Source organism: Haliaeetus leucocephalus, unplaced genomic scaffold, assembly GCF_000737465.1.
Source record: "Haliaeetus leucocephalus isolate CR32 unplaced genomic scaffold, Haliaeetus_leucocephalus-4.0 Scaffold605, whole genome shotgun sequence".
Taxonomy (NCBI): Eukaryota; Metazoa; Chordata; class Aves; order Accipitriformes; family Accipitridae; genus Haliaeetus; species Haliaeetus leucocephalus.
In genome coordinates, this window is record NW_010973041.1 from 3,573,298 (window position 1) to 3,600,705 (window position 27,408).

General features: G+C 40.6%; 1 protein-coding gene and 1 long non-coding RNA gene across 2 annotated transcripts; one reads left to right on the forward strand and one right to left on the reverse strand.

The window, feature by feature from the left end:
- The first annotated feature begins 192 nt into the window (after positions 1 to 192).
- Positions 193 to 23,349, forward strand: PLAA (phospholipase A2-activating protein). Its single transcript, XM_010578129.1, has 14 exons — positions 193 to 389; positions 2,377 to 2,570; positions 4,910 to 5,010; positions 5,092 to 5,212; positions 5,536 to 5,703; positions 7,376 to 7,511; positions 7,986 to 8,155; positions 9,597 to 9,754; positions 10,703 to 10,922; positions 12,000 to 12,068; positions 13,619 to 13,690; positions 14,524 to 14,625; positions 20,116 to 20,280; positions 21,846 to 23,349. The coding sequence occupies exons 1-14, from the start codon at positions 241 to 243 to the stop codon at positions 22,409 to 22,411; spliced, it is 2,391 nt and encodes a 796-aa protein (XP_010576431.1). The 5' UTR covers positions 193 to 240; the 3' UTR covers positions 22,412 to 23,349.
- Positions 18,596 to 27,400, reverse strand: LOC104838402. Its single transcript, XR_775058.1, has 3 exons — positions 27,224 to 27,400; positions 27,023 to 27,132; positions 18,596 to 19,021 (listed from the first exon to the last, which is right to left on the reverse strand). It is a non-coding gene; the product is annotated as an uncharacterized LOC104838402 (long non-coding RNA).
- Between the last annotated feature and the right edge of the window lie 8 nt (positions 27,401 to 27,408).

The window sequence follows — 27,408 nt, forward strand, 5'->3', positions numbered from 1 at the left end:
GGGGGGGGGCTTCAGCGGGCAGCGGCCCGCGGAGACTACAACTCCCAGAGTGCGCCGCGACGGAAGCGCGGCGGCTCTGCCCGGCTCTGGGGGCGCGGTGCCTGCCGGGACGCGGAGTCTGACCGCCCCCCGCCGGCGTGCCCCGTGACACGTCTTCCGGCGCGGCGCTGGGCAGTTTCCGGTGGCGTCGGCGGCGGCGGGGATAGTTGCTGTGTCAGGACAGCTCGGCGGCCTCCCGCCATGGTGGGCGAGGGCGGCGCCTACCGGCTCCGCTGCTCCCTCGTGGGGCACGGGCAGGACGTGCGGGGCCTGACCCGCGGCCTGTTCCCCCAGGGCAGTTTCGTGTCCGTCTCCCGGGACCGAACTGCGCGGCTCTGGGCTCCTGACGGGTGAGTGCCGGGCCGCGGCCCTCGTCGGCAGAGGCGCCGGCGCTGGGCAGGCCCGGGCGGCCGCTCCGGAGTGCGCTTCTGCGGGGAGGAAGGGCGCGGAGGTGCGGGCGCTGGGGTCCCGCCGGGCTGGTCCCCGCGGCCGCGTCCCCGTCCCCGTCTCTCGGGACTCCCGGCGGGGCCCGGGGAGGCGGCGGGCTTGAGCGTGGCGGCGGGAGTCTGTTCGCTGGGGGCTAAGGCACTGCCGCTTGCGTGCCTGCTTTTGGGGAAGGGCGCGTTTGCCTAGACAGTTAGCTGTGCGTCGGCATTTTTAGCGTGCTTTGCAGATGCTGATAATGTCTGTAAATCCGGGCGTCTTCTCTCCGGGTGGTATTAACGTCGTTTCCTTCTCTTGGTATTCGGTACCAAAGTAATCCTGCTAAGTAACGATGCTGCATTTGGGACAGTAATGCGGTATGCTTTGAATATTTTTAAAAAACTTTTCTCGCTCTGGCTGACTAGACTTCTTTGAACGTAAAATGGAACATGAACCAAAAACTACGCAGAAAATTTGAGAGACATTGGAAAAGGCAAAAAAAGCCCCACATTATTTTCTTTGATATTCGTGTTGTACAGGGTTTTCTCCTACTGCATTTTTCCTGTTGAATTCACTCAGTGAATTTTTCAGCATACCATTATGACCAGAAGAGGTACTGCTAAGCAGTGTGAATAGGAGATGGTGGAGATGTGGGAAGCCACAGGACGTATCTCCTCACTTGTCTATAGTTTCAAATTGTGAACTGCATTCTGAAGTTGTTAGGCATGGGTTTTCTTTCCACTGCCTTCCAGTGAAACAGAGATAATTGGCAAATTTGCCTGAATGCTCACGTGTGTGTTTCAATTGATCTCTGTAGCTCTGCAACTGAGGGGGAGGAAGACTAATCTCATTAAGTGTGTCATCTTAAATCTGTCATCACAAGGGGAAGAACTTGTTAAATTGCTTAGAAATTTATTGCAGGAAAGGAAGTCATCTTCAAACCCACAATTTTTGAGGGCCCTGTGAGGAATACACAAGTAACTTAAGCAGAGTCATAGCATCAGTAACGATTTTCTCTGCTTTGAAGATTCTAGGATTACAGTAGGCAGGGTTCAGTGGGTAAGCAAACTACTGTATGTTAATTGTGTTATTTAAATTTTACAGGAAGATATGTTACCTTCATTTGTTCTCAGCACCTTCAGTAGAGAAGACGTTTTAGAATTTAGAAGAGTATCATGACTTCCCTACATATTCCAAGCTTCCCAAACATTAAAGTTTGAAGGAGGACAGTGTGATATGATACATTATGGGTTGTTTGTTTGTTTGTTTGTTTTGGGGGGGGGGATAAACACAGAAGGGGGGGGGGGGCCCAAAACAAAAAAACACCACCACAACCCAGACATTTATTGCGTGGGGATAAGTAGCTTTTTCTAGTTAGTGCTGTTACTATTGAGGCTGGATTGTGATGAAGATATAAGGGTGCTGCTAGAATCAGTTATAATCTATGTAATAATTAAACCTCTACAGTGCTCCTAATTAAGAGTGAGTGAATAGATTTGGTAGGCAGTAAACTTTCTTCATTTACGTGCTCTGTTATTTTAGGGTGTATTGGGATACATATTTGAGTCTTGAGATAGCAAAAGATTTCGTAAAGGTAAACCGTAACTACTTCTGATCAAATTGGGCATAGTGTTTACCAATGAGGAGGGAAAACCAAAACTAAGTCCTTCCAGGCCTACCATTACTGAAAAACAAGTGGAAAGCTTTAGATATTGCTTACTGGGTTGAAATACTGGGATATAGTTTTTCTCTTAAGTTTTTCATTCTTTCTAGGTCATCCACAGTATTTACATAGCACAACATAAGCATAGTTATTAATTCAAGAGTTGGAGTATAAAACATCTGTTGTAATTCAGTGCCTCAGATAAGTACTGTTTCTGTCATGACTTTGAACTGATTATCATATATGTTTAGTCTTAACAGGGGTTTTACTGAAATGCACTGTATGAGTGGCCACTCAAATTTTGTATCTTGTGTGTGCATCATACCTCCAAGTGACCTCTATCCTCGTGGGCTGATTGCAACTGGTGGCAATGATCATAATATTTGCATTTTCACAGTTGACAACCCAGCTCCTCTTTATGTCCTTAAGGGTCATAAGAACACAGGTATGTAGTAATTTTACTTTGGAGTTTGTTTCATGAAAGTTAATGTGATTTGTTAGAGGAGAAATTAAGTTGAAGTGACAAAACTCAATTTTGATTTCTTTAGCATTTAATGTAGCAAACTATTTAATTATGGCCTCTGCAAATAGGTTTTTATAATCTCAATTCATGCAGTGACAGTTCATTGCAAGAACTTCCAATTTACACTGATGAATGCTTGAGCTTTTACTGTATATGTGAACACATGGCAATTTACAGAATGATTATAATTTTGCCAAGAGTTGCATTTTTAAGAAGCAGTTAATTTAGTTCTCCATGTATTAAGCTTAGTTTTTATGTCAAAGTTGATAGAAGTAGAAAGAGTCAGCTTCCTAAATAAAAAAAACTTTCACTGCCCATTTTGTTACCTAGATGGGGATCTAATATTAATTGGTGCTTTAAATACATAGTAAAGGCTAAAAGCTCACGGCAGAAAATTCATCTCTCTTTAGTCAGGTCACTGCAACATCTGACATTAAACCAACTTTGTATACCTTTTCTTGAGCTATATGATGAAAGGTTCAGCAATTTTCATATTAGTATACTAAGCTTTTCTTTTCATGAGCTGATCTAGTATTTAGTAGACCTTTGAACAGTCTAATCATGTAATTTTAGGGTGTCAAAAATAAACATTTCAAGGCTTGGAGGTTTTGGGACTTTTTTAAACTGTATTAAAGAATGGTTGTGGAGATGTCATGGTTTAACCCCAGCCAGCAACTAAGCACCACACAGCCGCTCACTCACTCCACCCCACCCAGTGGGATGGGGGAGAGAATTGGAAGGAAAAAGGTAAAACTCATGGGTTAAATTAGGAACAGTTTAATAGAACAGAAAGGAAGAAACTAATAATTATTATAATAACAGTAATAAAATAATAATAGTAAAAAAAGGATTGGAATATACAAAGCAAGTGATGCACAATGCAATTGCTCACCACTTGCCAACTGATGCCCAGTTAGTTCCTGAGAAGCGATCCCCCCCAGGTCAACTCCCCCTAGTTTATATACTGGGCATGATGTTGCATGGTACGGAATACCCCTTTGGCCAGTTTGGGTCAGCTGCCCTGGCTGTGTCTCATCCCAAGTTCTCGTGCCCCTGCAGCCTTCTTGCTGGCTGGCCATGAGAAGCTGAAAAATCCTTGACTTAGTATAAACACTACTTAGCAACAACTGAAAAGGTCAGTGTGTTGCCAACATTCTTCTCATACTGAATCCAAGATGTAACACTATACCAGCTACTAGAAAGAAAATTAACTCTATCCCAGCTGAATCCAGGACAGGAGGCCAGTTTGAAAATACCCTGGACTGCTAAACAGCACCTAAAATTTATTTTTATATTATAAACCTCTTGGCTTTCTCTGAGAAAGAAAATAATGTCACTGTGTAAGGAGGCATGGAATAGTTATGTACTTCATCAGAAACCTGGGATGGATGAGTAGTTAAAATAACATGTGACATGCTCCCTCCAGAGGTGTAAAAAGGGATAAGGTATTCTAGACAAGTTACAGATTCTCCTACAAAGAAGTATTTGTAGCAATTTTTACAGTAATGTTTTACAGTAAAATGTTAAAAAATGTAAAATTACATTAACTGTAAAATCTGTTTTAAAGTGCGGAAAAAGTAGGGCATGACAAGTGACAGGGTAGAATACTGTCCAGTTCTCACTGTGGAGCCACAGAAGCAAGAAATATAAGGCCATACTTTCCTTTTATGAATGACTACATGGACAGGGTACTCTCTGTTTTTGACTTAGCTCTTTTTGTAAACTGATTAGTAAACCATATTAGCACTGTGTGTCTTCAGTTTTATGCCTGACTGTTACTGGAGCATTTGCAGATTATCTTTTTGCTAAATCTTTAAATGTCACCACAGTTTCTTGGTAGTAGTATTTTTTGTATGACATCTTGCTTCTTGAGGACATAAATTAATACATGTTGATGAAATCTTGGCTTTCTCAGTAATCTTAAAACTAAACCTTTGCATTAATTCTGTGTCTTGACTAGTTATCTAACCTGCTTGTCAACATACTCTAGTCTGATGAGAAGAGATCTGGTACTAAGGGAAACTTAAAAATATGAATGGCAAAAATACGTGAAATTTTGTAATCTAAAGTAAAGAGATTTTTAAGCAGCTCATTTCTAGGTTGCAGTGCAACTATAGTGCCACTTAATTCTTCCCCAACTCCTCAACACTAAATATGCTACTAATACCAAGGAAATCTTAAATAAATCTCTTTAAATTGCTGGCATAAGATTGGTGGCAATGCAGGAAACTTGTCAGTGCTGATTTGAACGTTCATTGCAGTTTGCAGCCTTTCATCTGGGAAGTTTGGCACATTATTAAGTGGATCATGGGATACAACAGCCAAGGTCTGGTTGAATGACAGATGTATGATGACATTACAGGTATGAAGTACCTCTATGTGAATATAAAATAGGGACTCTGAATTTGATTCTGACAAGTCTAACAATGTTGGTTTTTTGCAGGGTCACACAGCTGCAATATGGGCAGTGAAAATACTTCCTGAACAGGGATTAATGCTGACTGGTTCAGCTGACAAAACTATTAAACTGTGGAAGGCAGGCAGATGTGAAAGAACATTCACTGGTAAATGTTGCTGCAGTTGGTAATTCCGTCAGGGTCATTTAAAAAGAAAAAAGATTAAACCCCCACAAAACCATAGATAAATTGAACCATTTTTAGGCCATATTTTTAAAGTTTCTCAAGTTGTATGCCCATAAGTCGCATCACTTTTAAAAGAATTAGATTTTTTTTTGCAGAATAATGAGCAATTCACTGCTTTTTATTTTTTTTAAACTGCTTCCATAATGAAGATTGGTCGCCAGGATTTAGATGTGAGCTAACTAGAAATGGTATACTGCTGCTAGTGGAATGAAAAGCCACATTAAGTTTTCCTTTCTTTTGTAAAGGACATGAAGATTGTGTGAGAGGTTTAGCTATTCTCAGTGAAATGGAATTCCTTTCCTGTGCTAATGATGCTAGTGTTCGAAGATGGCAGATCTCTGGTGAATGTCTGCAGGTGTATTATGGACATACAAATTATATATACAGCATCTCTGTCTTCCCTCATTGTAAAGGTAAGATTACTTTTGTGACTATTACCCAACGTTCTTCCAAAATTAAATTACAAGGTAGGCATTCTGTAGTTCTGTGGAGCTGCCACAACTAAAGAACTCGGGTATCATTTAATTTACTACTTCCCTTTAGTGTAAATAGTTAAAAAAAATATTGTGATTGACTGTAAATCACACCTCCAGCAGAATTGCTCTGACTGTAGGTAAGATGAAAGGTCCTGGGTTAGGCCTAATTGTAAGGCTTAACTGTGAAGCTTTGGTGAAGCGATAGGCAAAACTATCATTTAGGTTGCCAGCTGTATTTTAGCACAGTTGCAGAGTACTGAAATGGTAATGCATGGCTTATCAGTCTGAGATAATGTAAATTTAGGTACTTCCACAGGAAATTTTCAAAGTACATTATAAATAGTTTAGGTTAAGAATTTTATGTGTGTGGCTTAATTGCATTTGTTTTCAGAGTTAGAGGTTTAAAGATTCAGAACTAGCTATTGCAGACAGTTGCAGAAGAAATTTCAAGTCAGTGACCTTTGTGTGGTGTATGGGACACTTGCGTGTTTGTTCAACAGGTAAAGTGCACGTATATTAGCGTTGTGGTTTAACCCCAGTCAGCAACTAAGCACCACACAGCAGCTCGCTCACTACCTGCCCCCGGTGGGAAGGGGGAGAGAATCAGAAGGGTGAAAGTGAGAAAATTTGTGCTTTGAGATAAAGGCAGTTGAATAGTTAAAGCAAAAACTGCACACGCAAGCAAAGCGAAACAAGGAATTTATTCACCACTTCCCATCATCAGGCAGGTGTTCAGCCATGGCCAGGAAAGCAGGGCTCCATCACACGTAACAGTTACTTGGGAAGACAAATGCCCAGACAAACTCCAAACATCCCCCTCTTCCTTCTTCCCCCAGCCTTTTATATGCCGAGTGTGACATAATAGTGTGTGGAATATCCCTTTGGTTAGCTGGGGTCAGCTGTCCCAGCTGTGTCCCCTCCCAACTTCTTGTGCACCCCCAGCCTACTCACTGGTGGGGTGGGGTGAGAAGCAGAAAAGGCCTCGACTCTGTGTAAGCACTGCTCAGCAGTAGCGAAAACATCCCTGTGTTACCAATGCTTTTTCCTACACAAATGCAAAACATAGCCTCATACTAGCTACTATGAAGAAAATTAACTCTATCCCAGCCAAACCCAGCACAATTAGTGTATGTCATAAATCTCTTATGCCTTAAAATTTCTCATTGAGGAGTTTATAGGCTTTTGAGAGTGCTTAATGCATGTTTCCTGAAAAAGCAGGCCTACCTTGCAAAAATCTGAATTTAAAACAAATGTGAAACTGTGCAAGTACATTGTAAGCTAAACCAGTGGTGGTTACAAAATTGTTCAAAGTTCTTTTTTTAAACTCTTGAAAGGAGGAAGGAATCGTTTGTTTGTCTTGAGCATAATTTCATTCCCTGTCTGGCTGTTTAGTCTGCAATTTATGCACTTTATTTTTTTTTTTTTTTGAGAAGACATGTGGTGGCTTTCTTTTAGCTCTCTTCTTGCAATTGAGAGATGTATTAAATTGTAGAAAGGTTCTTTCACTGTTCTAATTTTTAGGTACCCAGTTGCAGAATGGTATCCAGTATTACAGTACACTAAAAATATACATTAGAAGTTTTAATTTTTATTTTTTTTGTCTTTTCAGATTTTGTAACTACTGGAGAGGATAGATCTCTCAGAATCTGGAAACAAGGGGAATGTGCTCAAACAATCAGACTCCCAGCTCAGTCTGTATGGTGCTGCTGTGTGTTAGACAATGGTGACATCGTAGTTGGTGCAAGGTATCCAGGTTTTACTCTTAGCATATTTTTGGATCTAAATCTGCAAACCCTGGACGAGATTGAAAGCATAAGTTTGGATATCAGTTTCATCTAAATTTAAAAATACAGCCATCAAAGTGTGTGTGTGATTAAATTTAAATGTCATTGTTACGTGAATCACAGAGGTAGAGTGAGTTCTTTGTGAATGTGGTAAACCATGAATAGACTGAGAATGGGCTTTTAACTACTGTATAAAGAACCCTTTTGATAGGCGTATCCTACCTCGATTTTAAAATTATACTACAGATGGGGTTAACTGCTTAAATCCTTCTCTGGGTGTTTTTAGCATGAGAGCTAATTCCTTTCATAAAAATAATTGGGATGGGTTGTTAGAAATAAAGATGTTTTCTCATGACATAGAAGTCACCACTGGAATGTATGTAATCATTTTGACATTTAAAATAGTATTTGCTTGGATTTTTTCTCTCCATTCAGTGATGGAATTATAAGAGTGTTTACAGAGTCTTTAGAACGCACAGCAAGTGCTGAGGAGATTCAGGCTTTTGAAAATGAGCTTTCCCAAGCATCCATTGACCCTAAAACTGGTGACTTAGGAGATATTAACACTGATGAACTTCCTGGAAGAGAACATCTCAAGGATCCTGGTAAGTTACTGTACTTTTGTCATGTTAGAGAAGCCTCCAAATCTTGATTCTGAGGTACTGAAACTTTCCATAGTTTCGAAAATTAAGGCTTTGATCAATTTCAATAGAGTTGCTGAAGAAAACAGCTTGATTTTGCTCTACTATCCTCTCATTGATTCTTTTGGAGGCAAGACTCAATAAGTTTAAAAAAATATATATATTTGTAGACTAAAATGGTAAAAAATATTTCTCTTACGAGATAATTGAGAAGAAGGTGGAATTCAGGCTGCTGCTGTTCAAGATGTTTTGGATCTGTTACAGTAGCTGTGCCAATAGTATATAAGACAGTTATGTAATCTGCAAAAGGGCTACTGAATGTGGAATTTCTTTCCTAAAAGAAAAGTAGATGCAAAATTTCTGCTTTAGCTTTCGGCATGAAAAATAGTTTGTCTTGACTGACTCAGTTCACGCTTTCCAGGTACTTGGGAGATTACTGAGAATACAGCGGAAGCAGTGGTAGTTAAGATTACTCTTAAATAGACAAATAGTTTTTCCCAAGGCGAAGTAACCAGTGACCTCAGCACTTGGCTCTGATCAGAAAGTGGCATAAATCTTAAAATCATATGAAGCTTTCCATCTTGTTAGACCATGGGAGAATATCACCCTTCTTGATTGTCATCTCCCTGGGAAAATGGTAAATTTTTGAAATATTTAAGGATGCTTTTGCAACTTAGTCTGGTGGCAGATACTATTACCGTAAAATGCTATTGTCAAGATTTCTGCTATTCTTGTTGCAACATGTAGTAGCTAGTTATTTCCTGTGCTGTTGTCCTGGTTTCAGCTGGGATAGAGTTAATTTTCTTCCTAGTAGCTGGTATAGTGTTATGTTTTGGATATAGTTTAGGAAGAATGTTGATAACACGCTGATGTATTCAGTTGTTGCTGAGTAGCGTTTATACTAAGTCAAGGAGTTTTCAGCTTCTCATGCCCAGCCAGCAAGAAGGCCAAAGGGATATTGCCTTAGGCATGGGATGGGGAGAGCTGGCTGGCACGGATCACTGCTTGGGAACTAACTGGGCATCAGTTGGCAAGTGGTGAGCAATTGCATTGTGCATCACTTGCTTTGTATGTTCCAATCTTTTTATTATTGTTGTAATTTTATTGTTGTTATTATCATTATAATTTTCTTCCTTTCTGTCCTATGAAACTGTTCTTATCTCAACCCACAAGCTTTACTTTTTTTCCCCAATTCTCTCCCCATCCCACTGGATGGGGGGCGGGGAGTGAGTGGCTGCATGGTGCTTAGTTACCAGCTGGGGTTAAACCATGACAGCTGTGACTTTAAATGTTGGTGAACTATCTTTTCATCTTTAAATTTGAGGGCTATTTGAAGACTTTTTTCTCTCCTAAAGCAAATCGTATTCTTGAATTTGTTCAAACTCTTAAACACTCTTGTCTACAGGAACAAGGGATGGACAGACACGGCTTATTAAAGATAATGGGAAAATAGAAGCATATCAGTGGAGTGTTAGTGAAGGAAGATGGATCAAGATTGGTGATGTTGTTGGTTCTTCTGGAGCCACACAACAAACATCTGGAAAGGTTTTATTTGAAGGAAAGGTATATGCAAACTTAAACTGATTTTATTCCTTCCTAAGTAAAATGCTTAATTTCCCATTAAAAATTTATTCCAGTCTTTGCTTAGATAAAATATAATTTAGAAAGTAGGTATTTGTTGGTACTTTTTTGTTATCTTTGATCTATTAAAACTCAGGGGTAGAAGTATAGATAAGTACTACTTGCTTTATTACTTTTGAACCACATTTTGTAAATTGAGTAAGCCAACGGAGACAAATTATTTTGGAGACAGGTAAACTATTAGTAGAGAAACAATCAAGTTCTGTAGTATTTATTGCTAATACCTTGAAAAGTTACTTTTAACTTCCTTTCCAAAGGAAGTGAACCGTACATTTTATAATGCAAGGCTTACCTAAAATGTTAGGTACCAGGCTTTCTGTACCCGTTTTCTATAGTAACTTTTGAGCCTAAAGACAGATAAGGTGAAAAATGCTTCCTTTACTGACATATACATAGAAAAGTCTCTGTCTAGTGCCACCACAGAATGCATGCCTTTGAGATACTGATTTTATCTCTCATGTGGTTTAAAGAAACCCAGGAATTTGTTGTTTTCTAGTATTAGAGGTGTGCTTTTAAGACTGAAGTTTTTTTCAGGTATCTGACTGCCCTATAGCTTTGCAGGCAGCCAGAGCTGTCCATGAGAGTTACCTGATGCATTTGTGTATCTGCACACGCGTTATCATGGTATGTTGTTCTACCCTGCTCTTCTTGAGGCAGAGAATTCTGGAAAGCACAGGGTATGGTTTAAGTATGGTGTTTTGTTTTTTTCTTGCAGCCTGTGTAGGAGAGTATTATTGATACAATCTGCAAGTAGCAGTATCAAATTTTGTAAGCTTAGCCCTGGGCCATTATTATTCTGCATTTGGTACATCCTTATGTAAAAAGTGCTGACAAACTTCCAATCTGTTTTTATTTTTATTCTGCTTAAAGGAGTATGACTATGTTTTCACTATTGATGTAAATGAAAGTGGGCCTTCCTACAAACTGCCATATAACATCACTGATGATCCTTGGCTGACTGCATACAACTTCCTGCAAAAGAATGACCTAAATCCTATGTTTCTGGATCAGGTGGCCAAGTTTATTATGGACAACACTAAGGGGCAAACACTGTTGAGTACAAGTGCTCAATTTTCAGATCCATTTACAGGTAATAATTTTAAACTTAAATGATGACATCAGTCACTCCTCCCAGTTTTGTGTCATCAGCAAACTCTCTGAGGGTGCACTCTGACCCATCTTCCAGATCATGAAGATGTTGAACAGGACTGGATGCTGTACTGACCCCTGGGCTACACCGCCAATGACTGGCCTCCAACTAGATGTTGTGCCACTGATCACCACCCTCTGGGCCTGGCTGTTCAGTCAGTTTTCAGTCCACCTCAGTCTCTGCTCAGGCAGATTTCAGTGTTGTAGCTCCTGCACTTCTTGTACAGGGTTTTCAGGTCCTCAAATGATTGAGGGCAAGGCACAGATAGATCTGACAAGAAAAACAGGAAAACTTGACAAATTTCTGAAGTATTTGTCAGAACAAATCTTCAACAAAATTTTAATCAAGACAGCTGTATTTTTCAGTCTAGTCTTTTTTTTTCCAGTGGAAGAAAAATCCACTTTTCATATTACTCTAAGAGGTGGCCAGGTGCTGTTCAGGCACTTAATAAAATACAAAAATTTAGCTAGAGAATGAACTGTAACTGAGTGAAATTATAAAGAACCCTTTTTCAGGCAGAAAATGGAACTAGAACAAGTTAATTACTCATAAGCTGAACCATGTTTATCAATTACATCCTGCTTATCACATTTACAAAATAAACTACTCTTCAACTAGTTTCACAAAGATGAAGTTAGGAATAAAATGTCATTAAAATAATTGAGCTAAATCTTTTTCTTGCAATGAACTAGAAGTGAGAATAGAGGCTAATCAGGTTCAGATGCAACTCATGGAGCTGCAGTAATGTGAATTGACGCACATACTTTTGATTTGGCTGTGTCCGCATATGTAATGCGTATGGCCCAGAAAACAAATTTCTGACCTCAGATAATTAGGAAGAATTTGTTGAGCATCAGGGGACTTTTGTGTGGATAGGATCAGATTTCTTACAACAGCACAATAAGATGTATTTGTTGTTTGGCTTTATTTTTGAGCTGCTTCTGTCTGAAAAGTATTGACATTTTAATAACATCAAGCTGTGTATAGTAGTCATTGCTTTTCTTGCTGTTTCACTAGGTGCTGGACGTTATGTTCCAGGCTCTTCGTCTGGATCAAGTATGATGCCTGCAGCAGATCCATTTACAGGTAATGTAAAATCCATAATCTGTCTTGCTAGTATTTAAGATGTATTCAATGATCAGTTGCATTCAGTGTTCGGCTCTAGACTACTGTTTCTTGCAGTTCTCTATGTGGGACAGACTGGTAAGGTGGACTCTGCTACTGTCAAAGCATGCCCAAGTCTGTTCAGTAGAGAGCACTATGCTGTCTGGTCTGCCTCATGTCACCCTCTCTTCTGCAGCAGAGGAGTAAGGTCTTAAACCTTATGTTCTGTCAAACTCTCATACACATGGCCAACACAGGAATGGGTATATTCATAAAGTAGTTTTCTTTTCTTCCTTATTCCTTTTTTCTTATTATGTGCCCTTTATTGGTACCTTCCACCCTGAATTTTAGATTCTAAAAATCCCTGGCATAGCTAGTTTAAAATCCTCATCAGCAGTTTAGCAAGCGTGTTTGCAAAGACATTACAGCCCTGCTTTGTCACTTATCCCATCCCTGAACAGTAGCTCTTGCTCCCTCAAAGAGGGTGCTGTAGTCATTGATGCCAAAGTCCTGCCTGCAAAACCTGCCATGCAGCAAATTGCTGACCCTGTTGATGAGTCTGTTTCTACTCAAGTGTTTTTGCTTTGCTGACAGCATCAAAGAAACTCCACCTGGGCCCTTCACCCTTGCCCCCAGAGCTCTCTAATCATTCTTGATATTGCCAAGGAAGTCCTGGAGAGTATAATTGATGCCCATGTGGAAGAGTAGTGGGGTAATAGTCTGAGGGCCAGGCAAGCCTTGGCAGTCTCTCTGCAGTATCCTGGTCCCCAGCAGACACCAACCTCCCAAGATACTGGGTCATGTTAGTAGATGGATGCCTCTATACCCTGCAGGAGGAAGCCTCCCACCACTGCTGCTCGCCTTTCCCCTTTTTGCGGAAGCGACGTGCAGTCTCAGCTGGCTCTGATGCATCTCCTGTTGGATGATTGTCCTTACCAGTGCCAGGGCACTATGCCTGTTCTGCAGTTGCAGATCTATAGGTGGAGCAGAAGCCTTTGTGCTGCTGCCAAAAGCTGCAGCCTTCAGCCTTCCCCATCTTGGCAGTCTTTCTCCATTCCTATTCTACTGTGGTCTCCAGCTGTCTCTCCTCCCTTGCTTCGTATGGCTAAGGCTGTGGTCTCTGCAAATGCAAAGATCCTGCAGTTCCTTCATGTGAGGCCTCAGTGCCACAAACAGAGTCCACCTCCCACAGGAGAGGCCAGGCCTGGGCAGTGCTGCCCTCCCCGATGCTTGTCATGGATAAAGTATCTGCTGGCTGAGGGCCTTTGCACCAGCGGGTGCCAGAGACCATGCCAGCATGCCTCCCAGCTGTGGGTCACTTCGCTTGCGAGTGCCGTCATTGCCACCAGTAGTGCCCTCACACATAGGCATAGATGTAATCCTTAAATTTCAGGAAGTGTTGAAGACTTTTCAATTCTCTTAGTGCAAAATAACACCTTTAATAGTGGTGTTTGAAAACTAGTAACTAAATACAGATATATATTACTTCTTTACCAGTGGTGGTGTTTAAAAAGCCTGATGTCTCCGTTCAGGTGCTGGTCGCTATGTTCCTGGTTCAGCATCAAATGCAGTAGCTCCAGTGGGTGGAGTTGATCCATATACAGGTAAGAGATGATGCCTGCCAATGAAAAGCATCCCTGATTTTTTTGCTTCATTTTTTCCTTTGAGATGGATTCTATATTGATGCAAATTTATACTTAATTAAAAATAATGAGCAGATTGAAGCTTCTTATACTCAAAACTATTCAGAAAATAGGGATAACAGAGCCTTCTTTTACATACAGGAATCATGCACAGAAGCTTTAAAATATATGATAGTAATCTGGTTTTGATCAACAACGTAACTAGTAGGAAACCAAAAATCCTCTCAAACAAATGGATATATGTAGTTAACAGAAATCGCACAATATCAGCCACTAACTCACCTGTGATTCTAGGAAGTCATTATAGGACATGATTAAAGCTTCTCATTACTCTTTCTGAAGAGATTTCAGGCTACTATTGCATGTGACATAACTTGGTCATATCTGCAAATCTTCCAATGTATAAAAACTTTGTCTATTCATTATGAAAATAATCAAAAGATAAGATTTCCGGGGCAGGAGGGATCTTTGTTCTAAAATGACCCTTGTCATTTTCATGTCTTAACTGCAATACCCATTCCTATGAATGACTATATTTAGTTCATGTAATTCAGAAATCACTGTTAATAATTTACACTTGTAAATTTTTACGTGGGGAGAACAAGGTATTGCTTTAAGCTTTAACCCTTGAATGTAAAAATAATGTAAGGAATGACAGCTATTTGCATAAGCATTCAATTTTTTTAAAGATCCTTTTCTAAGACATGTCCAGCAGGAGAGACTTACTGGTGGGATATTGTTCTATGTCAGACACTTTGGTACACTGTTGAACTTTTCGTATTTCCTTTATGTAGGAATGGGTGCCTACCAATCAGCTGCGGCTAAAGTTGAAAATATTTATTTTCCAAAGAAGGATGCTGTCACCTTTGACCAGGCCAATCCTATGCAGATACTGGGTCAGTGTTTTAATTTCAAGGATGGTTTTATTTTTCATCTGTTTGAAGTAACTTCGCTTTTCATCTTTTCAGAAAGCTAAGTGATTTCCCATAGCTTTCCTACTGTTTCTTAGTTTTGACCTTTTAAAATTCCATTCGTCGTTTTAATGGTGCATGTATTTGAAGGCTTAGAAGTATGAGTAAATTTCACAAGAACTTTAATACAGGATATCAATTCTTTTTTTCCCCTCAGCTTCTATCTGCTGTTGTTTGGCATCTTTTTTATCAAGCTGGTACATTTGAATACTGTACTTTTTTTTTTTCACGCAGCTGCTGGGTATGCCAGTCATGTACAATCCCTTTTTGATTTTACTCATGAAAGTTTTAGTTCACCAAATAGCCATACAATGTAATCTATGAAGTTTTAAGGTAAGGCATTGTGGTGGGTTGACCCTGGCTGGATGCCAGGTGCCCACCAAAGCTGCTCTATCACTCCCCTCCTCAACTGCACAGGGGAGAGAAAATATAACAAAAGGCTTGTGGCTTGAGATAAAGACAGGGAGAGATCACTCAACCAATTACTGTCATGGGCAAAACAGACTCTACTTAGGGAAAATTAACTTAATTTATTGCCAATCAAACCAGAGTATGGTAGTGAGAAATAAAAACAAATCTTAAAAAACCTTTCCCCCACCCCTCCCTCCTTCCTGGGCATAGCTTCACTCCCAAATTCTCTACCTACATCCCGTCTTCCCCCTGCCCTGCCCCACCCCCAGCAGCACAGGCAGATGGGGAATGGAGGTTGTGGTCAGTTCATCACATGTTATTTCTGCTGCTCCTTCCTCCTCAGGGGGAGGACTCCTCACACTCTTCCCCTGCTCCAGTGTGGGGTCCCTCCCATGGGAGACAGTCCTCCACGAACTTCTCCAGCGTGGGTCCTTCCCATGGGCTGCAGTCCTTCAGGCACAGACTGCTCCAGTGTGGGTCCACCGTGGGGTGACAAATCCTGCCAGCAAACCTGCTCCAACATGGGCTCCTCTCTCCATGGGTCCACAGGTTCTGCCAGGAGCCTGCTCCAGCACCTTTTTTCCACAGGGTCACAGCCTCCTTCGGCCATCCACCTGCTCTGGTGTGGGATCCTCCATGGGCTGCAGGGGGACAGCCTGCCTCACCATGGTCTTCACCAGGGGCTGCAGGGGAATCTCTGCTCTGGCACCTGGAGCACCTCCTCTGCCCCATCCTTCTTCACTGACGTTGGTGTCTGCAGGATTGTTTCTCTTGCGTGTTCTCACTCTGCAGTTTCTGTGCCCCAGCAACTTTTTTTCCCTTCTTAAATAGGTTATCCCACAGGTGCTAATCACCATTGCTGATGGGCTCAGCCTTGGCCAGCAGCGGGTCCATCTTGGAGCCAGCTGGCATTGGCTCTGTCGGACATAGGGGAAGCTTCTAACAGCCGCTCACAGAAGCCACCCCTGTAGCCCCACCCGCTACCAAAACCTGGCCACACAAACCCAATATATTCCACCCCTAATTGCATTCTGCTGTTTCACAGGTTGCAATGGTCACTTCTATATTTAGAAAGAACATTCTGCATAACAGAAAAAGAAAACAGTGTACAATATTTAGTAATTGTACAGATCTTTAGTAATGTTATTATTGGCTTGTTTTCCCTCTCTTTTCCTGTGCTTTATTCCTATTCTACTATCTCTTCCTCTGTATTTTCTGTTCCACAGAATCTCTACTCTATTTGTCACCACTTTATTTCAGTGTGTTTCTGTAGAGTGCCTTAGTTCATTTAAGGGTTTTGTAAAACTAGTTTATATTCACAATGTACCTGCCTTGAAGATCTCCAAATTAAAATTCTCTTGCTTCCTTCCCTCCCCTTTCTATACAGAGCTTGGAGATGTATTTGTCTAGATAGTGTGATAACGAAACTTAAAACAAGAGATTCTGCTTTTTAGAAAAAGTATACATTCACCTTTATCCTATTTCTTGAAGAAAGCAAGCTCTTGGCCTTAGTCATGGAATTGTCCTTCAAACAGGGTTCATTTACCTGGTGTGCAAGCCAGTAACACACAGAGTGGAGATATTTTCAAATTAATTTCATTGATGCACATGAATGGGTGCCTGTCTCAAGACAGCACACCTTTATCTCAAAAATTCCCACATTTATATACTTAAGTAATACATATTCATTATTATTTCACTTAATGATTGTTTTTTTCTTCTTCACCTCTCGTGTAAATTAGTGTGCAGACTCTGTCTTCTTCCGTCATTGTCATCTTTTGAGTAGTTGGTCTCATTTGAGTAGGTGGTCAATGAGTTGGTGGTCACAATGTCTCCCTGGTAAAAGGAATTACCTTTTACCTACTTCTTCCCTAATCTTGGCAGTTCCAAGTGGTTATTTGAGGTTTATTGACCAGACCACAATCCATTACCTTTTCTGACATAAACATAAAGCTCCATTTTCTAATAGTTAGTTCCTAAATGCTAAATCATGTCTAGGTATTGTTTACCTATTTAAAATATTAACTGATGGGGGCTGTATACAGGACTTCAGCAGTTCCCTGGTTATTTCAATCATATTATACATATTCATTGATAATAGAATCATAGAATGGTCTAGGTTGGAAGGGACCTTCAAAGGTCACCTGGTCCAACGGACCTCCTTCACTAGGTGAGCTGCTGAAAGCCTTATCCAACCTGACCTCAAACACTTCAGGGAGGGGGCATCCACAGCTTCTCTGGGCAACCTGTTCCTGTGTCTCTTTTGGTTTAAAACCATTACTCCTTGTCCTGTCACTACAGGCCCTGGTAAAAAGTTACCCTCCCATCCTTCTTGTAAGCCCCCTTTATATGTTGAAAGGCCGCAACAAGGTCTCCCTGAAGCCTTCTCTTCTCTGGGCTGAATAACCCCAACTCACTCAGGCTTTCCTCATAGGAGAGGTGTTCCAGTTCTCTGATCAGTTCTGTGGCTCTCCTCTGGACCCACTCCAACAGGTCCATATCTGTGTTGTGCTGGGGACCCCAGATGGGGGATGAGGTACTCCAGGTGGGGTCTCACAAGAACGGAGAATCACCTCCCTCAACCCGCTGGCCACACTTCTTTTTATGCAGCTCAGGATACAGTTGGCTTTCTGGGCTCATGTCCAATTGCTGGCTCATGTCCAATTTTTAGCCCACCAGTATCACGTCCCAGTTTCTCAGGATGATGACTCAGGTTTGCTGAGTCCCAGCTCAGGATTAAGGTGAAACGACACCAGGGATCCTTTAACTCACAAAACTCAACTTTTATTCACTCACAACAAGAATTGGCGTGCTCACCACCAAAATTGGTATGCTCACAACAAAATTTGGCATGAAACCATGTGAGTAAACTGTGTAACATGTGCTAACCATACATCACCAAACATATACTACAGGCCTTGCTTATTTGGGGATCAGTTCAGGGAAGACAAGGGGATCCCTCCCATTGAGTCACAAGGTTCAGAGCGGATCCCCTTGGTTTCTAGACTGCCTCTCAGAGAGGAGCCCAGGGGCGGCTGGATTCAGTCCTAGTCCCAGACTTGGTCAAAGGTTTTATGTCTAAAGGGATAAGGTGTAGGGATTACGGAGACAAAGAGAAAGATTTCACCAGTCCTGGGTCCAGTGTTAGTTCAGTCAGCCAAGGGGTCCAGTCAGCCGAGGGCTCCGGCTCCAGTGGGTGCATGCATATGGGGCTTCAGTCTCTGCCCTTTTATCATCCTTGCCCCTCCTTCAGGCAGGCACTCGAACTCATTCGGCTAATTAGGTGTCATGTGCGGTTTGTGCTTCCAGAACCTTCGGGAAATGGATCCGTGGGCTTGAGGGTTGTTTAGGGAGTAACTTCTTCCCTGCAGGATTGTGACCGTTGTTTGATCTTTGGCCATGCATGGTGAGCTGCCCTGCTCAGCATTATCAGAACAGGGAGCTAGCCTCTGCTACGCCTTCCCCATCCTGTGCTGATCCTTCCCCATCCTGTGCTGATCGGTGCTGATGCTTTCTTTTCACCTGGGGCTCCTTGCTATGCAGTGTTCATTGTTATGCAGAGTTCGTAGTTAGGCATAACTTGCCCCACCACAATGTTTGAGACATTAACTCTTTCAGTCTCTCACAACCAGTATCCCCAAGTCCTTCTCTTCAGGGCTGCTCTCAATCCATTCATTGTCCACTTGGTACTGATACTGGGTGTTGCCCAAACCCAGGTGGAGGACCCTTGCACTTGGCCTTGTTGAACTTCATGAGTTTCACACAAGTCTACTTTTCAAGCCTGTTAGGGTCTCTCTGGGGCCTTCTGTCTGCAGTATTGCACTTCTGTGTATTGCTTAGGTTTCATTTTTTGTTGAAAAACATCAATCTTCAGTCAGCCTCATCATGTTTCCCTGAATTTTCTTGTGCTCTGGTATTTGTTCAGGGAGAAAATAAGGGATTCACAAACTAGAATTTTTTTTTTTTCAGGAGGTTGTCACTAGTAAATAGATTTAGCCTCCTCTTAGTTTTGCACAGATTTTACAGTAAAATTTTGTCCAGAACTTCCTAGGAGGGAGAATGGCAAGACTGGCTTTCTTTCTCCTATGTTATAGCAAAACAGAGACTTTTAGTCTTAAAAACATACAGCATCAGTTTGTATTTGTCCAGTATTCTTGAAGGATGACTGTATTAACCACAGGCTTAGTGGGTTGTTTGGTTTTTTGAAGCTTAGAATCTGAAAACTAGGTTTACTGAGTTTTCTGCAGTTTTGTAACAGTACATGGTTAAATACACTTGTAAATATTATGGCCGGACTGGGATTTAATAGCTGTTTGGGTTTTTTTTTTGTGGGTTTTTTTTTCATAAGAGGCCCACATTTGATTTTTGAGTGTACTATAAAACTCATAAGGGTGTACTAATGTAATTCTGCCTGCTTGTGTGTTAATTGCCATGGCCCTCATCAGTTCTGGAAGATCCATGATTGGCAGGTGCTTAATGCTAGCTCCATTTGAAGCAAATTCGGTAATAATTTTTCCAATACTTTGATTTTTTAAATTACATTGAAATTTGAATATAGGATGTGGTGCAATCATATTTTGCTTATGGCACTTAAATAAGTAAAAATACAAAACCTGGGATCACACTAAGAACATACAGTTTCTTTATTGTTTCTATTACCTAATAATAGAAAAGAGCAAAAAAGGAATCATATTTCAGTTATGGAAACTAATGGTCTTGTGATTATTTTCTGCATTTTTTCCTGTATGTAGGCTAACATGATGTGAATTCTGAATTTTTGTGTTGCAGTATTAGAGGGGGCTTAATAGTAGCAGTCATTGCGATGATTAAAAAAATCAGAAAATGATGAAACTGGGAAAAGTAATGTTTAAAAATCTAACAACCCCCCCAAAAATTACAGTAGTTGTAACTTGTGTCTAAAGTGCTTTTGTAGTATTACATGCAAGATACAGATTTGTGAAGCTCTAATGTGAGAAAGCCATGCCTCTTCCATTGGTTTTACAGGCAAACTAAAGGAACTTAATGGCAGTGCAACTGAAGAACATAAGCTTACAGAAGATGACTTGATAACCCTAGAAAAGTTATTGTCTGCAACATGTAACACCTCTGCAGAAACACCTACAGCACAGCAACTTCAGACTTTATGGAGAGCAGTTAACTGGCCAGAAGGTAGATACTTGCAATTATTTTTCATACCGTCATCATCAATACTTCACCATGCACCAAAAGTCTTGTTATGCTGGCTGTTACACAGTGTCTGTCGCAAGAGTTTATAACACAAGTAGAAACCAGAAGATGATGAACAGATGCTAATAGCACTGATCAGTAGCAGGGGCAGTGGCGTGAATTGCCAAACTGGTAATTGGTTGTCAGGTTTTGTTGTTGGCACAACAGTAAATGTAAAGGAGAAACCTGATATAAACATCAGTCATGGTTATTTCATTAGCAGGAACATCCTCAAGAAAGAAGTGTGAGGCTTGTTTGGAAATAGAGCAAACTAGTGTGAGGTTGGAGTCCTAAGCTGTTACTAAATCAGAGATGAAATTATGGAGACAAATTATTAAAAAAATCTCAAAAGAAGCTCTTGTTTAATGTTGTAGAAGAGAAGTTGTTACTGAAGCTAGGTTATGTGGTCAGAACTGCATCAGTGAAATGACATTCTGAATGAATGCAAGTGGAGGTGATATAATTTCATCTGATAATGTACCATTGTCAGCACTAATGGATTGGAAAGGCTATTTTGGTTGTTACTGCACATTCTGGAAAAAAATGGATACATTGCATATACAAATATCTAAACATGCATTTAAAATAAACTTCTTTCTTGAAATTGCAGTTGAAGATTTATTAATGGGAAGAATATTTTTGTATTAAAAATTCATGTTCATTATATAACATCACTTAAACTATGTTTTGCACAGCTGGGAGCTGTTGACGGCTAATGTCTTCATACCTTTCAGGCTCTTTGTACTGGACAAAGCATTAATTCTCAAGATTCTGCATATCTACAGGAAAAACTTCTCAATAAATAGCTAAGCAGGTTCAGCTTTGATTTGGTTATAAGTATGGGATACTGATATTATACCCAAGGAGCCAGATATATTTGAAATTTGGGAAAGTGGAGGGGAACTACTGAATGAACTCTCAGTTCAGTTTCCTTACAGTGATTTTCAACTGATCAGTTGAGGACATTTTTTTTTCTTTTTTTCAATTTTCAAATCATGTCTGAGAGTTGAAGGTAGTCTAAATTTTTTTTTTCTAATTTTTCTTTCTCTAAGCAATTTTGTAGCTATAATAAACTGTAAGATATGGAATTCGGACAAAGGGAGATGCTGCCTGTGTAGGGGCGTTCAGCCACTGAGAAGCTTTCAGAGACCTTTTTTGGATTAGTTACCATGGTTTGTGTTGCCTTCAGTGTTATCAGTTAGAGCTTTTAGGAAAGATTGTAAGATTTTTTTTTTTTTTTTTTTTTTTGCAAAGCACTGTGTTTATCCTAAATTCAGGTGTATGGTTTTTGTAATTAACTGAAGTGTTACTAGAATGGGTTTGTCAATACTTGTCTTTAGGAATTTCAAACAACTTGTGCTTTACCTGAATCTCTTTCTGCAGGATACTGTTACTGTCTGTTCCCAAAGCTAGGGGTTTAAGAAGGTCTGTATCTGAAAGAAACTCACCAGCACATTTGCACATAATGCAATATTAATACTAAAATATCTTTTTGTTTTGTTTCTTAGATATTGTCTTTCCAGCCCTAGACATTCTCAGACTGTCTATCAGGCATCCCACTGTGAATGAGAACTTCTGCAGTGAAAAGGATCATGTACAATTTATCATCCTTCTCCTTAAATTTCTGAACCCCAAAGGAAAGCAAGCAAACCAGCTGTTGGCGCTTAGAGCTCTTTGCAATTGTTTTGTCAGCCCGGCAGGCCAGAAGCTTATGATGAAACAAAGGGATGAAATAATGACACAAGCAATAGAAATGAAATCAGGCAATAATAAGAACATCCACATTGCGCTTGCCACGCTGACATTGAACTATGCTGTGTGTTTACTTAAAGTCAACAACATTGAGGGCAAAGCTCAATGTTTGTCAGTAATCAGCACAATTATGGAAGTTGTTCAAGATCTTGAAGCCATTTTTAGACTGCTTGTGGCTCTTGGGACGCTAATCAGTGACGATACCAATGCTGTGCAATTAGCTAAGTCTCTTGGAGTTGACTCTCAAATAAAAAAGTATGCCTCTGTATCAGAACCAGCTAAAGTAAAGGAATGCTGTAGGTTTGTTCTTAATCTGCTGTAATTGTTTTTTTAGCACTTGGGAGACAGTGTATGCAGAAAAAAAAGATGCTTTTATTCATATTTTATGACAGACTATAATTGAGAAAATACTGTGGATTAATTACACATGATACAGATCAAATAAAACTTTTTACATTGTTTGTCATTTGACTGCTTTTCTGAAGTCTGTAGTGCACAGGATCTTTGCAAGAAGTCCTTCTGACATAGCTCAGATCAAAATAGATCACCAAGAAGTCAAATAATCTCAGTACTTAAAGGGTCATCTAGATGGAAATGTAGGAAGCAGTTGATTCAGTGACTGTCAACTCTGACACCCTCACCAGCCACATTTCTACGTTTCAGCAAAATGAGTCTTTCTTGACCATGCTTTTTGTCAGTAGAGAAGGGGCCCTGAGAACTGTTAAGTTCAATGATGCTTTTCACGAGCTTGTTAGTTAACATTGCTTAATATTAACTCTTGTCAAATATCCTGGTAGGGAAACAGCGTTTACTTAAAATTTTCTGTCAGCTTTTTTCCCCACTTCCTTTTTGAAACCTAGCTGTTTTATGGCTCTTACTGTTTTTAACCTAGAACTTAGGTGACTTTTTGAGGGGTAGAATCTTTAACTGCCATATAGATGTCGTGCTTCACTGATAAGCGAGTATCTTGTAGCTTGTAAAATGGCTTGAACTTCTACAAAAGCTTTTACATGACTTTTAACTTTTAATGACAGGAAGAACACTCCATCAGTTGATAGGAAGTGTCTTACTCTGAAGTATGTCGTAAAATATTAGATGATTCTAAAAACAAGTAATTTTGAAGAGTGGGAGAGAAATTTACATGCAGAGAACAGACTGAGCAGCTGAAACTGGAAGAGGCTTCCTAGGGAGATGGTCAGTGCCCCATGCCTGTCAGTGTTTAAGAGGCATTTGGACAATCCCCTTAATAATATGCTTTAACTTTTGGTCAACCCTGAAGTGGTCAGGCAGTTGGGCTAGATGATCCCATACAACTGAAATATTCTATTCTAAACTGTCTAAACATAAAGTCAAGTTTTATGAAGTAGCTTTAACATAACTGGGTGACTGCAAAAAGGGAAAATAATATTTTGCAGCTAATCCAGTAGATCCAAGATGTTCAGCTCAACAGGGGAATATTGTTTCCTATGACTCCTGCAATTGTTACACTTTGATTTAGACTTAAGATGAAGTCAAGATGATCAATGTTCAAGTTACATTTTTCATTAGACTAACAGAATAGAAAATAAGAAAAAAAAATGGGCAAGCTTTTCTGGCACGTGAGTTCATCATCACATGATACCCATCTGTGTCAGATGTGAAGGATTTTGTGACCAAGACCTCTTAACTCTTTTTGCTCCATCTGACTGAACTGTCTGAATTACTACATTACTTCCAGCAAACCCTGTTTCTCTGATCCTTAGTTGCACACTTGTACTGTTACACTTCAGATGAACTTTGAGATACATATCCTCACAGTCTTGATTATGGCCTTAGTCACAGGTTTTCTCATTTGATCCATTGCAGGTTCATGTATAAGGCAGTCCAACAGGTTATTCAGGATTTACAGTGCTTAACAACAGATCAACCCCTTCCTGAGAAAACATCTAAGAAGCTACCTTTAGGAAACATGTCTGTGAAATAATGTGCCTGTCTGTTGAATTTTGGTTGCCTACTATACAATTGTTCTTGAAGCTTTAGCTTTTTAATGTTGTGCTCTTTAACTGTGTTTGTACATGTGCTATTTTAAGACATTTATACTCGCCTGACATTTTGGTTTTGTTACTGTGGGATTGCTTTGTTACAGATTACCTCTTTACGTGAAAATTGTCATGAATTTCCCAGACCAAAAATTAATGTTTAAATTAATAAACATACTCTGGTAACTCCAAGAAATGGTATATTAAGAGATTACAAAATTTACTTACATTTGCAGGTAAATGATGGGGCACAGCAAAAAATACTTCATTTGGGGACTGCAGCACTACATGTTAGGCAAGATACACAAAGCAGGCCAGGAATATTTGGGTAGAAAGACAGCTGCTGCTACAGGGTACTATGATACCTGACCATTCCATGATGTAGCGTTGTCTGAGCGAACAGAGGGCGTGGGGGACATCGGATTCCATCCCCACAGGAATTGTCCTTGGAGGGTCTCTCCCCATAGAGACATGCAGTGCCGGCACAGGCAATGGAGGTAATGTGTAAAGGAGGTAAAGAAAAAAAAAGTTCAACACATAGCAAGATCTTAAAACAAGTTGGGGTTTTTTTTTTTTTTTAATTGACACAAGCATCTTGGCATTCTTAGGCTGTCATGCATTTGTGCAGTAGCTTTCAGTAAGGATTTTCCCAACCTAGCAAAACTATGTTGCTAACACAGGTTGAGTGTGAAAAAGGGAGAAACATCTTTCACAATGCAGTGGATGTTTTTTTTCTGTCTTCTGACATAAAACAACTAAATATCCTCTTTTTGTCAGTATTTTGAAAATGTGTAATTGCTATTGCTCATTTTAAATGACACTGTTCTAAAACTCTGTTATGGTACACGTTGAGCATGTGTGTACATAAACACACAGATATATTTGTGTACTACAAAATCTGCTGCTGAGATCACCAACAACTAGAAAACCTTAAGGATGTCACCAGGATGAAGTTTCTGTTTCAGTGAAAGGATGTTAAATCTATGCCTGGGAAACATGCCAGGTGGGTCGATGGGGTACAATCTTTTGAGATCAGAGATGTAGAAAACAATTATATGCCTAGCACAGAACTCAGAGCTGGCTTGCTATCTACAGCAATAAACCTCAAATACATTGATCTGAGTGCTAAGTGCTCCCGATTCATCAGGGAAATAGTAAAAGCATGTTAGAGATTTCAAGACTCCCTTGAAGAGAAATTGTGTCTTCTGCTAAGAATTCAAAGCTGCTCAGTAGATAATACAATTCTTTTTTTGGCATCTTTTTCTAAGCTAGAATGGAAGCCCTTAGAAAGAACAGCAAACAGCATGTAGTAGCACTTCACATTAAACTTTTGTTGTTAAGCCTGCCTTGGGTTTTATGAAGTGCAAGTACTTGGGATCTACTTACACCAGAACTCAGCATACAATATAAAATGCCTTACTAGGGAACTGAATGAGGGATCAAAACTGACTTAAGTCAGCACGAACTGCTGTACTTGCCAAGACAAATGGAGACTATAGTCACATAACCTGGGTCACATGAATCACAAGATTTCTGTAATGTTTATTATTATGATGTACCTTGCTCTCATCAGGCCCTGACCTTAAGCAGACTTAAGGAACTACCGAGTCATGTTCAGGTTGCAGACAGAAAAAGACTAACTTCAGTCTGCAAACCTATTTCATTAAAAGCACTGTACATTGAGCTATACATTCATGAATCGTTGGATGCAGTCACTTCTCTATAACGTACTATGCTAAAGTAATCTACTAAGGAAGAGCAGTCACATAGATCAGTACTAAAGAGGTAAGTGTAAATGCTTTAGGAAATGTTATAACCTTCTGGTTCCAAGCGTGTGAAGTTTTTTTGTTTAAAGAACAGATGGTACTTAGGTAGAAGGGATACTTCTAACCTTTTTGAAAACACAATGTCAGCTACTGTGTTACCTGTCTGGCCGCTGCGCTTTTGATCACCGCTAGCTTTCTACAACTTGCATTCGGTGGACCTCTACCTAAATGGGTTAGTACCACCAATGCTGTTTGAAGACCCAGCACAACATGGAATATATCAAACTGGAAGGCAACATGTTTGAATCTGGGAAAAAAAAACCCAGACCCAGAAGAAAGACAAATGGACACTGTGGTGCATTAAATAAAGAAGAAAATTGTTGCATATCTCTGTACAGAAAAGGAGGTTCTTCATACAGATTCTTTCTGTGTAATGATGGGCACTTGTTTACCCTGGTGTTTATTTTCGGCTAACTCTCCTCTTTAATTGGCATTTCCCTCTGTCGTTAATCTTGGTGTTGCTGGCTGAAGGCTGATCAGCGTCTTACTGAATTGTGCAGTGCCTTTAACGGGCTCCTCTGCCGTGATTCCTACTTCTTTGCACCCCATGAAAAATTTGCATCCCATGAAAACTAGTGCGTGTCACACTTATGCAATACTCATGAAATAACACAGGAAAGCTGTGATTTCCTGTTGACATTAGCATTCACTGGGATATGGATGTTTGATTTTTTGTTATGGATATTTTCATGCTTGCACCATTCCTAATGGAGCATGTCTCTAGAAGACAGCAATACATCCACCAAATCATTAAGGACAAATTTCTGGGGCAAAATGTTACCCGAGAACCAAGTTAAGGTGTTTACTGTGATGTGTAACCTGTTGCTTAAAGCTTCATTCATACCAGGGGCTCAGAACAGCAGCTGTAACGATTTTTAAGCATGTCTGAGAGGAGACTCTCCGGGACAAGAGAGAATTAAGTCGAATGTCTCTCTGCTGGGCAGACTATGTGGACTACAGCAAAGACTAGAACGAGACTAGTCAAATCAGCATTAAAGATTCCCTCCACCTCACCCTCGCTCCGGCAGAACATCTTACAGATCTATTCAGATGTTTTGCAGGTGCCGCTGAGCACAAAGGCAGTGTTACCTGGATAACGCAGTCTGCTGGGATTTCACGTCCTCTACTTCGGACAGGCTCTCTGGTTCCGAAGAGCTGCCAAGGGCAGAGAATGGAGGCCCTCACGTTGTCGAAACCGGCTGAGAGCCAGGGAAAGCCGGTCAGGATTAAGCAGTAATTGCGGAGGATCACGGGTGGATTGCCTACGTCCGGCAAGAGTCTCATTCCCACCTCGCTACCCGAGGAGAAACCCGCAGCAGAAGTACGGCAGCATCCCGAGACCGCTCCGAACGCAGCAGGCGGGACGCCCAGCTGCGGAGCGGCTGCCGCCGACAGCCGCAGCCGGAGCCCGAGGCGGGGGAGCGGCTCGGCAGACTCCGGCCGGTCAGCGGCGCCTCGCAAGACTCCCGGGGGGC